Source organism: Corvus brachyrhynchos, unplaced genomic scaffold (assembly GCF_000691975.1).
Source record: "Corvus brachyrhynchos isolate BGI_N302 unplaced genomic scaffold, ASM69197v1 scaffold253, whole genome shotgun sequence".
Lineage (NCBI taxonomy): Eukaryota > Metazoa > Chordata > Aves > Passeriformes > Corvidae > Corvus > Corvus brachyrhynchos.
In genome coordinates, this window is record NW_008237231.1 from 1,148,604 (window position 1) to 1,160,982 (window position 12,379).

General features: G+C 37.1%; 1 protein-coding gene across 2 annotated transcripts in view; it reads left to right on the forward strand.

Moving 5' to 3' along the window:
* CUL5 (cullin 5) overlaps nucleotides 1–11,918 on the forward strand; it is a 33,664-nt gene extending 21,746 nt beyond the window's left edge. The window contains exons 11-19 of one of the 2 annotated variants that reach the window (XM_008630120.2): nucleotides 359–423; nucleotides 2,435–2,567; nucleotides 3,102–3,233; nucleotides 3,874–3,997; nucleotides 4,736–4,911; nucleotides 5,028–5,189; nucleotides 5,867–5,985; nucleotides 7,260–7,383; nucleotides 8,527–11,918. In XM_008630120.2, the coding sequence (XP_008628342.2) occupies nucleotides 359–423; nucleotides 2,435–2,567; nucleotides 3,102–3,233; nucleotides 3,874–3,997; nucleotides 4,736–4,911; nucleotides 5,028–5,189; nucleotides 5,867–5,985; nucleotides 7,260–7,383; nucleotides 8,527–8,721 (1,230 nt within the window). In that variant the 3' untranslated portion in view covers nucleotides 8,722–11,918. The other variant, XM_017729520.1, reaches the window with a different exon arrangement.
* Nucleotides 11,919–12,379: the final 461 nt, after the last annotated feature.

Below are 12,379 nucleotides of genomic sequence, written 5' to 3' on the forward strand. Positions count from 1 at the left end.
GATAACCTTTGTATTGAGAACCTGAATGTCCGATTCAGCAATAATTTGTGTTTAGAATTTACTATGTATTTGTCTCATGACTTCAGACGTCCAACCTGCTCCATGTAATCCCTTCCTAAGTTGTTGTTTAAAGGAAACTAGTATGGTAGTGGAAAAGAGGAAAACTCAATACATCAGTTTACTGGGAAAGTGAGTCATAGAATTTGAACTCTCAAACTGAAAATAGAATCTGCAAGCTTTGGGATAATAAAAAAAAATTGAATTAATTTAATGTTACAACAGTGTAAAAAGAGATAATCTTTGCAATTCATATCAGAGAAAAATTGAGTGAAGCACCAATAATCTAATTATTTTTCAGGCATACAAAGCAGTTGTGAATGATGCTACAATATTTAAACTTGAATTGCCATTGAAGCAAAAGGGGTAAGCCATGTAAACTTTGTGCAAATCAAGGTTTTTAAAATGTCTCTTCAAAAAGTAATGCTGTGTTTAAAAGGGCTTTGTGTTATTTGCATTATGGAATTTCAGATTGCTTACTGACTTCTGGTAAGACTCTTTTTGTGTGGAAGTAGATCAGTGAATAGCAGCCTGGTTCAACTTAAATTTATTTGTAGTACTTGGGGATCTGTTCTTTTATACTATGAGTCAGTTTGTTAGCTGAAGTTCATAATGGCTTCCTGGATTATTAATTCCAAAAACCTCAGCTGTATAACTCTGCCACAACTTCAGCAAAGGTCCTGGGGAAAAATGAGGCAGTAATCTTCATGGGAATAACTGTGGCTGATTAAGGTGTAACCATCCACAAGCTGTTTTCCACCTCCTCTTGTTCCAGTTGTGAGTGTGACCTGTCCAGCTGTTGCATTTTTGTTTCAGTGCAGGATTAACCAGGTTAGTTTAAACAGCTTCCAGTAGATTAGGCAGACCTGCGTGATTCAAGAAGAAGGACCATGCTTACAGTGCCTGCTCTGCTAACTCAGCCAAGAGAAGGTAGCAGTCAGTTAATTGATTGTTAACATTTACCATGTGATGTGCCACTTGAGTAGGAATTTGTAAATATTTAGGTGCTTGGGATTGCTTATATATAGTTTGTCACCTGATTTACTACGGAAACAAAGCTTGTGTAGCTGGGCTGCCAGCTTCCCTTTCCAATTGCTTCCAGTTAGGGGTGGATGGTTATAAATATCTGTCCAGCATCTTGGTTCGTATTCCGGGTTTGGTCTCGGACTAATGGCAAGTCAATTCCCCTGAATAGGGATTAGTCTTTCTCCTTATATTTATTGGAAGAATGCTGTCACAAAAGACTGGATCCCTGCTTTCTATACTTTGCATAGGTGTAGGTAAGGTAGAGGAGTTTCCTAGGTATCTTCTAATGTTTTGTTTCCCCTGAGACCATCCAAATCGATACCTCATTCAAACTGTTTCACTCCTAAAGTGAACCCTGCCTAGTGGTTTCTTAGAAACCACTGTGATAGTGATGGTCTTCTGTTCAACATTCTTCTTCCCAAGCACTTTGAAGTTGTCTAGATATGCAGCCTGGTTTGAGCAAAACAAAACTTCATCTTGCTTAGTCTTTTGTAATAGCCAAAAGGCTTGTGATCTGCTTATACTTCAAATGGTCTTCAGAGGGCAGAAGACACCTTGCAAGCTGCTTCATGAATTAAAAAAAAAAGGACCAGTTGTCTGAAGAATGTTAGCTCTGTCTATACTAATTGGTGAGAGGGTGAAATGAGCAAGAAAACTGGATTCCTGAGCTTGCTTTCAGCCCTTGGGAGCAGCAGTCAAGTTGGTGCCATCTGACTCTAGGGATAGGGATTGGTCCTTGCCATACGGTTTTATTTACCAGTCTAGAACATGACCTGTGCTTGATGATTTTTGAAGAACCACAGTTTGCCTACTGTAGCATCTTGTTCAACTTTAGTCTGCATTTAATCTCCAAGCTGTTAGTCCATCCTTTACAGCTGTGATGAAATAATTTTATCCTGTTACTATGTGGTAGATGTGTTGAGATTTGCAGTCTGTGAAGTGTGGTGCAGGAGGCTGTTCTTGAGACCTCAGTACAGCATACTGAGGAGATGAGTGAAACATTTCACTGTAGCATTTTTAATTCTTTACTGGAATACTTCTTTCCATGCAATATTTAGTTGTTTCAAACTGCAGTTTCACCTGCATCTTTCATTGTTACAGTTCTAAAATTATAATTAGTTAAAATAATCAAGCTGTAGAAGCTGTCTAAAAGTGTTTGGCAGTATTTATTCTTTCAAGAAGAAAGGGTGTTATCCCTAATTTTTCATTAGTTTAACAAGGTTATAAATTCACCACCAGGATCTTTGCCAAGGGGATCAGGAGAGAGTGGTCTGTCTTGTTAACAATGTAGTCACTCCAGGATAGCAGGGTTCTGTATGGTTTGAAGATATATTGTTCTTTTTTTATCTAGTGTTGGATTGAAAACACAACCTGAATCCAAATGCCCTGAGCTTCTTGCTAATTACTGTGACATGTTGCTAAGAAAAACACCACTAAGCAAAAAACTAACCTCTGAAGAAATTGAAGCAAAGCTTAAAGAAGTGGTATGTTTTTGCCTTCTATTTCTCAGTTACTCTGAAGAATGAATTTGTTTGTTTTATTTCCTTATGTGGGTTGAGGCCTTGATCTTCAAAAGCAGTTATGCGAGGTGTAATAGTAGAGAAAAGAGTTTATGTTATCGTGTGTGTGTGTGTGTTTAAATATTGTAAATCATCCAGTGTTTCATGTCTCCTGTGTCAGTTCACAAAATTGGTATACTAAATTAATGCCTATATGACACTGTAATGTATTACAATAACTAATATTTGTCTAGATAATAGTCCAGGAGATTTTTACATACCAGTGTCAATGTCTTTTTTGATTTAAGAGAATTTCTTGATGTTTGACAAATGAAGAAGTTGAAGGTGTGGTATTATGAAACATCCATTGCTGATGCCTGTGATAGTATTAACACAGTTGCTCCTAAGGCAATGTCAAGTAGTCTTTTTCTACTCATAGTCTACAGTGCATTAGATCAGCATTCAAAGACATGTCTGGTTGCCAGTGCAAATAAATATATTAAACTCTATTTTTGACAGCTTTTGGTACTTAAATATGTACAGAATAAAGATGTTTTCATGCGATATCACAAAGCTCACTTAACAAGACGTCTGATATTAGATATATCAGCAGATAGTGAAATTGAAGAGAATATGGTGGAATGGCTCAGAGTAAGTAGCATCACATCTTTCTTTGGTTGTGCCTCATGCTTGTGGTTAATTAATATTCCACTCTTGAACATAAATACCTTTCTCGCTTAGGTGAGTTTTTTAACTTTAATAGCAGGCCACTCAGGGCATCTTGTTCTTCCCTTCTATCACAGTACTTTGTGAAAGTAAAACAGTTTAACTCTTCTCTAATAATGGTAGTGATAGATTTAAAAATGTTTCACATACAATTATCTAAAGGCATCATAGATTCCATATGCAAATAAGCAAAATGCAGTGTACTTGTTTAGATATGTAAATAATTTGAGATCCATTCTAATTTTGAATTTTTATGTAGATTAGAGTATTATTTGCATGCCTTAAACATTCCTTCAAATCTCAGAACTTATGGATTCCTTAATGCATGCATACATTCTTCAGAAATTGAATTTCTTTAAAAGGATCATCATATGCCCTTAAGGGATAACTACTTATGATCCATGCTAAAAACCCTTTATATTGCATTGCAGATTCACTATTACTGTAAGGTGATTATACCTGTATACTTTTATGCTCTTAATTTATTCAAGCTTATTATTTTAAAAATAAACCTTTTTGTTCATAGTTTTCTATGTCATATTTACTGTTTTGTTTGTTTATGTAGGAAGTGGGAATGCCAGCAGACTATGTAAACAAGCTGGCTAGAATGTTCCAGGATATCAAAGTGTCTGAAGACTTGAATCAGGCCTTCAAGGAAATGCACAAAAATAATAAACTTGCTTTACCAGGTATTTTTTTCAAATTATTTGCTCTTTTTAATTTCTTTCGGTGAAAAATTATGTTAAATTTTAAGTTAAAAATTATGTCAACTGCAGGTTGAACACAGTCTCCATGGCATTGTTGCCCCTAGACTGGAAGTGTCTGTAGACTCTGCTTTCTCCTACAGTTGATACTAGAGCTATATCACTCTCTGAGTTGTGGGTTTTCCTTATGAGCAATCTTACCGATACAGATTCCCTACTCTTTTAGACAAATTGCAAGCAGGGGCTTGAATTGGCATCAGCCAGGTGTGAATGCCTGAACTATCTCCTCCTTTCATGCCCTCATCATTCTTCAAGTGCTCCATGCTGTGCTCCTCCTTTATCTGCCAGCAGGAGAACTGGATGTGTGCTATGAAGAGCTTAAATCACATTCTGAAATTGTTTCACTGATGAGGGAGGCTGAGGAGCATCAAGTATTGGACCTGCTGAAAACCCTTGAGTAGTGCTTATAAGCATCAGCTGTAAAGCTGCACCAGTGTTTAAGGAGCTCTTCAGTAGCAAGCCAAAAAAACAGGTTTCAATCAGTGCTGCTGGCAGAAAGCCAGTGCTGCATAGAGTACCTTAATGTTTAAGTAGGTAGACACCCTGCAACTTTCTGAAAATTCAGTCCTCCATAATTGTGTTCAGAGTAGGAAAAAAACCCAAAACATTTTGGTTTATCTATCTGTTATGCCTAGATTCATATAATCCAATATCATCTTACAGCTGACTCTGTGAATATTAAAATTTTAAATGCTGGCGCCTGGTCCCGAAGTTCTGAAAAAGTGTTTGTCTCACTGCCCACGGAATTAGAAGATCTCATCCCAGAGGTCGAAGAATTTTATAAAAAGAATCACAGTGGTAGAAAACTCCACTGGCACCACCTCATGTCCAATGGAATTGTAAGTGTGCAGTTTTCAGCGTATCAGTCTCGATGACTGTATTCTCTGTATTTATAACAGTAAGAAAGCTTGTGATCCAGACAGGCTTATAAGTAAAATTTTCATCCTCTTCACAGATAACCTTTAAGAACGAGGTTGGCCAGTATGACTTGGAGGTAACAACATTTCAACTGGCTGTGCTGTTTGCGTGGAACCAAAGACCCAGAGAGAAGATCAGCTTTGAAAATCTTAAACTGGCAACTGAACTCCCTGATGCAGAACTTAGGAGGACTTTATGGGTATATCCCTTTCTCTTGGAACAGATTGCTTCTTGATTTCTGTACTCTGAAATACAGGATTAGTATTTTTAAAGCACTGTCTGATAACACTTTGAAACTGAAATGTGAATGCCTTTCTTGGTAATTAATCAGTTGTAATGCTGGCTCCTTGCACTACTGCTGAACACACACAGTATTTACATTAACACGTTCTCTCAACCCAGTATTACTTCACAAACTTTTGGAAACTACAAGAATTTTTTGACCATAAAAAGCTGCCTAAAGCACAGAGTTACGATTGTGTTTTGTCGAGTGGGTCTGGTCTAATTCTAGGAAATTAGTGACACCTGATAAATATGTTACTTAAAAATAACTTCAGTGTTTGCTTTAGCAGACTTCTAATTATTTAGCTCACGAATAAAGAGAGAAACCACGTAAGTCAGACTTAACACCACTTCTGTAGCCGTGAGTTCGTGTGTTTTACTGCTTTGTATGATTTTGTTTATGCTAACCCATTTCAGAAGGAGATTTGGTAAACTGTGTCCCCCCTCTGATTTTACCAGTTCCAAACAAGGCTGTGTGGTTCCCTCACTACAGTCTGCACAGCAGTGAATTATGGTCTTAGAAAGTAGTTGTTTCCATTTAGAAAGTCTGGTGTTTTATTTTCATTCTTTCTCCCCCTCCCCTTTTCTCTGTAGTCTCTTGTAGCATTTCCAAAGCTGAAACGTCAGGTTTTATTATATGAACCTCAAGTCAATTCACCCAAAGACTTTACAGAAGGAACCCTCTTCTCGGTGAACCAGGAGTTCAGTTTAATGTAAGACGATGTTTGAAAAGTAAAATAACAATGTACTATTTTATAACTAAAGGAATTCACTTTAACTTAACCTGTATTCTTGAAAGTTTTCAAAATTCAGCTAGATACATGCTTTGCTGCCCTGTCCTCGTTTAGTTTTGGCAATAGTCATGCTTCAAGTAGGTGATTGGACTTGATGACCTACAGCATCTCCTTCAAACAAATATTTCTATAATTCTAATCCCTGTGAAATTAAAGTTCTTACACACCTAAGGATGAGGTGCAAAATTGGAGGCTTTGCCATGTTCCAGTTAGCAATAACTCCATAAAATTTCATGGAAGACAGCCTGTGATCAGAGCACTAGTGTTGTATTGATTATTACGCGCACGCAGAATTTCAAAAACGGAGTGATAAGTTAAAAAGAAGTGAAACTGCTTTAATAATATGGTGTGCTGTCAAGAGCCAGGATTTTTAGTGTGGCTCTCACCAGCGAGGAGTGTCTTTATTTCTGTGAGAATTGCAGGACACTTTTACTGGTGCTTTGAAATCCTTTGAGCACAAGATAATACAAAGAGAGAATATCCAAGTGGTACATACTATGTTCAGCGTGTTTTACTTGCGCTTCTGCCTGCCTCTGTTGTCAGTGACTATGATGAGAACTGGCTCCTTGCTAGTAACCTCAGATTCTGTGCCTCATTCTCAGTAGCAGCTGGACATCTGGATCTGTGGAGAAAGAGATAAGTGACAAATCTGCTTTCCTGGGGCTTAGTTTCTTGTCCAGGGCCATAGTGCTTATTCCTGTCATCAGGATTTTGAGCTCTGAGAAATGATGAGAGGACATGACAGAAGACACAGGCTGTAGAGATAGTTCGTGGGTGACCACTGGAGAATGCCATCAGCTTTCTTGGTTGCAGTAGCTGGGTTTTGTCCCAGATGGTTCTTTGATGGAATATTAACTAGTCATATTTCCTGAACTTTGTTGTAAAAACTTCCTTCAAAGAGCCCCACATTCATATAATTAAATTGAAATCTATTTTTCTGAAATTTTATTGTTTCAGCTTCTGGATTTACTTGTAATGCTTGCTAGCATTATTTAGGTTTCATTGTGTGGAGACATTGGCATTGAGTTCTGATCTGTCAGACAGCTCTCTCGCTGCTGCAATGCTGATAACCTATAAGTATCTGATCTATCATGGTACTCCTTGCTGCTGTAATTTAAGTTTACCAGGAATTCTGTAATTGAAAGTGTTTGTTTATTTTTTTGCTTACTTTCATGCAATACAACTTTTTTCAGAAAAAACGCTAAAGTTCAGAAAAGGGGCAAGATAAATTTGATTGGTCGATTACAACTTACTACAGAGAGGATGCGGGAAGAGGAGAATGAAGGAATAGTCCAGCTAAGAATATTGCGAACCCAGGCAAGTAACCTGCCAGAGCAATACAAAATTCCTCTATTTCTTTTGTTGCATTATCATTACTGTAATTTGTTGTATTATCATTACATGCTGTCCACAGTTGGATGTTGATGTATGAAATGGGTGCTTTGGAATCCCATTGGAAGTCACTTCTGCTATATGACTCTAGATCCTTGTGAATACCTGATTTTGGATGTGTGTTCATGCACTTCTAGTTGTCAGCCTCCTGTTCTGAAGTACCAGGTCACCATCTTCAAAGAGGACAAAGCAGATATTGAGCAACAGTGTGGTTGTGGGTGACAGCACCAGATTGATAAAGTTGAGTGACACTGGCCACCACCACGAACAAACAGCGTTGCTGATCTTGGTATCTCTAGTCTCAATGAAGAGAATAATCTTGGAGGTGGGATCACGCCGTGGTAACAGCACTACGACTTTGGAGAGGCCTTCTCCTTAGAGGAAAAGTTGAAAAGTGCATCTTAGCTATACAAACTGCAGCTTCCTGCTCTGTGGTTGATAGTTCTTCAGTCAGCTACTCATGTCAAATCTTTTGAGCTGACAGTTTTAGAAAAGCCTGATTTTTTTTCTGGCATCAGGAGTCATTACCTACAATGGAGCCTCAAAAATCCCATTTTACCTTCAAGTTTCAGGTCTGTTCTGTCAGTCAGGTTGGATTGCAGGCCATGCACACTGTGAATTGTACCACCTGATGTAACATTATGATGTGACCATTCTGGGAGCAGCGGGATTAATGCCTGGTTGTACTTCTGAAATGAGTGAGACGTTCACAAGGTATATCATAAGTCACCTAGGAAACTGCAACTTCTGCTCAGGGAGTGAATGAACATTTGGTTTTAGTGAGTAATTCACACTCTAGGTATAGGATTTAGCTCCTCCTTTGACTGGAATTGTCTTATATCTCTTGCATCTTGACAGTGCTTCATTCTTTTCCTTTATCAACTTCTTTATAAAAGCAGTTCTGTATATACATAGACTAAAAAATGCAGCATATTTCTATTTTCTAGGGAAAAATATAGATTTCCTTGCTGTCTTCCCTTACCAGGAGCCTCCTATTAATGCTGTGTTCATTTGTCACTTCACCCAGACATTTAAAAATATTTTTCTTTTCTTCTTGTCCCCCACCAGGAGGCTATCATCCAAATAATGAAAATGAGGAAGAAAATTACTAATGCCCAGCTTCAGACTGAACTGGTAGAAATATTGAAAAACATGTTCTTGCCACAAAAGAAAATGATAAAAGAGCAAATTGAATGGCTTATAGAGCACAAGTATATCAGAAGAGATGAGTCAGATATCAACACCTTTATATACATGGCATAATTGGAGGACTCTGCGGGATGCTGAGAACATAAATGGAAGGTGCTTGGACAGACAGCTCAACAGTTTGTGCTGCAGAAGGACTTGTTTTGACTTTCGTTACATATTAAAATCCCTGCCTTACCTTACAGAGGACTATATTTTGCCAATCTCATTCAGCTAGCATGATGGCATTCCCTTCATGTTGCACACTTTTAACAGCATGCTGTTTTGTGGGAAACTTGCATTCATGAAGAGCCCATTGTGAACTTTTTAAAGTAGATTCGATTTACACCCACCAGGAAGAATACAGATTTGGTTTTTAGATGACCAGTACTTGCACAAGGAAAAAATACTCAAATATTCATGCACTGAGGAACTGCTATTAGTTTTGTTTTGGGTTTGTTTTTTGTTTGGTTTGGTTTTGGGTTTTGGGTTTGGTTGTTTTGTTTTTTTTTTTTTAATGCAATTAGGACTAGAAGTAGCACTTTCACTTTTGTGTTTTGGATCAACAGAGTAATGTACTGTCCATCTCGGATCCTTTTCATGTAATAATATTCAAGAGACACAGACACATGCATCGCGACTGATATGTATTTGTTACAGTTAAAACCTGTTGGCTAGAGTAGTGCTTCAATCTAGTAACTGGATTTTAATAATTGACACATTAAGTGACACAGAAGTAATTCCAAGTCATCGGTGATATTTTTCCCTAAGCAAGAGATGATTGTTTTTTAAATTGTTTCCTCTAAACAAGTCGATATGTTGTTACCTTATATGGACAGATGATTTGCTACAACCCTTTTTGACAAGGTAAAGGTTTCTTGAAAGATACTTCACTATAAAAGCAGGGCGGGCCTGCTGTATGAACAGAAATATTAAGTGTATTTCCTTTTACATTTAATATTTATATTCCAAATATTTCAGTATGACTATATATATCAGGATGCATTAAAGAGTAATTTATGCTCAACTCCCCCAGAAAGAGAATAACACTTGAAGATCCCAGTACTATTTCCTCAGTGGTAACTTTTATATACATGCAAGGTTAATCCAATTGGACTAGTCAACATCTTTATATGAAAACCAAACCCTCTGCTTTTTATTTTGTAACTGGTAGGGTAGGAAATACACTTCTAATGAAAATGATACAACGCTAAGGAAAAATACTGTGTTTAGTGGATGCAGAGAGAGTGCCAAACACACATCAGGAATCTCAACTTCTTAAAGTTACCTCTTCCATTCTCAATCATCTGAAGTAGTCATTTGGCACTACCCTACTCTCTGCTATTGTGAAATGTCCCAGCATGTACTGGAGCGATACCATGAGTCATAGGAGCAGAGTGCCTGTCTTAGGACAAAGGTAAGTTGCGCTTTACTCAGTTCTGTATGAATATTTCTTCTATAAATCGCAAGTGTGTGAAGTTATTTTTTAATTAATGAGTTGAACTACATCTAAAGGCCTCATCTTTGGTGAGAAATGGGGAAGAGGATACCATTAACTTTAGTCAAAAAAGAAAGCTTTCCAGTAAGTAAGAGGAGGAGTTTTACTTTCACATGGTTACAGTAAAGTATGCCATAAGAGTGGTTGAAAAGCAAACTCTCCAAGAATGGCTGCTTGCACCCTTAAGCAGGCTGCGTGCTCTGTTACTAATGTAAATGCCAGTGTGACTGCCTGCGCACAGTGTGTACTTGGACATCTGTTTAAGTAAGAAATTTTTGGTAGTGAGGGTTTCATGACCAAGAGATTGCAAGAAATCAAGGCCTGGCCAATAACGATTGAAATTCTACAGCTTGTGTTACATGCTTTTATTGATACTCAAAAGTAGATGCTGTTTAAAAATATTGCATCTTTTATGTTGGCCCTGTGGTGTTGCAATTCAGAATCAAAAACAAGTGGTGCTCTGTGTAGTTAACCAATGAAACTATTTGAACATCAGAAAACAAAATTCTAATAAAAAACTTTGTGCTGCAAGACTTTCAGTCTTTGTAACTTAAAAGTAATAAATGCTTACTTGGGATAACTGGGGAGAACATTACAGTCTGAGCACACTCTTCAACATGAAAAATTCCAACCCTTAACCAGAGAAAAAGAGGTGTGAAATGGTCACACGAAAGAGCTGGCAAGGGTATAATGCTAATTTTGAAGCCATTGGTTTAGATTTGAGAGGGAAGTTTAAGAGACTGCATCTCAGATACAACTTAGGAAGTTGGAAGCTGGAGTGCATGCAGAAAGCAAAAGGTTGCTAAAAGCTAAGGAGCTACATGTTCCTTCAACTAATAAATACAATACAACCTAATTGTTACCTATATATTTTTCAAAACCTGGCATGGAAATAGAATTGGTAATGTGCCTATGACTTGGTCATTTTTCTTTAAATATATACCAGAAATGGATGTTGGGTTTTTTATGAAATCTGAGACAGACACCAGCAAATTTGTTAAAGATGCAGAATCACGTTTAGCGTCCTTCATCAGGTCACTTCACCAATATGCACTTAAAACTAGTATCACCTGGGGCAAAGGGAGATACCTGGGGTAAGCTGTCTTTTGGGGAGGGTAGAGTTCAGATCTAAATGAAAACTATTCCTCACTTGCAATATGGCAACAATGCACTTTTAAGGCTGCAATTTTTAGCTATGAATATATATGTCCAAAGACCTAGCTTAAGGAGGTGCTGCATCTGAAAAACACGTTGCCACACACACTGCCACGGTGAATAGCTAAGGAACGAAATCTGATGTAGAAAGGGTGGGGGGGAATTCATCCTTAATGGGTTTAATTAAGAAATACTGTTAAATCTTTCTCTGTCCCAACAACTTGATGAGAATCTCTTTCAATTCTGAAGTCTTCCATTTTCCTCTCTCCACAGTTGGTGTCCCTAGCTTCTATTTTTACTCATTTATCTTTCATTTGTTACGACTGTAATGCAGTTACATTTCCAAATGACAATGTGACTTTCTCATTTTTCACCTTTTTAAAATTAATATAAATGTTATGAATGTTCACATCTTGCATTTATCTGCATTGGGATGCCATTGTCCTGTAAAGTGCAAATTTTAAAAATACAATTGGCAAAAAGATTTGATAGTTTTACAGAAAGATTTGCTATCTCAAACTGTTTTCTATTTTCATCTAAATGACTGGGATGCTATCTTTGTAATTCTTTAAGGTCATATTTGTGAAATAAACAATACATGAAAGCTTTTCTGTCATATACACTATATGTAGTCTGGAGTGTTGAGCGAACTCAAGTTCCTGAGTTGTAATAACTATCTCCATATGGTATTTACAATTTTGAATGTGTGCCACTACCAAGATAATAATGCTGTACAATTTTGAATGGTGGTAGTTTCTGTATGGCAGTCCAGCTGAACTATTTTGATGTACTGCTTAATTTTTGAATTTTATTTTTTAAGTTGTATAATTTATTTTCTTGCAAAATAAAAATGTAATTTAAAAGACTACTCATTTAGCAAGGTATTTTGGTGTCTCACCCTATAAAATTTTAAAGTTGAATTCAGGTGCTGCTTCTAAAAAATGCCAAAGTATTAAATTTGCCTGACTTCAAATCCCAGCATCTGTTATGATCAGAGTACTTTAAAAAAGAAGTGGATATTTCCAATTCTTTCCTTGTTAAAAATTTTTAAGTACTTAAAAGTTATATATGTAGAGCTATTTA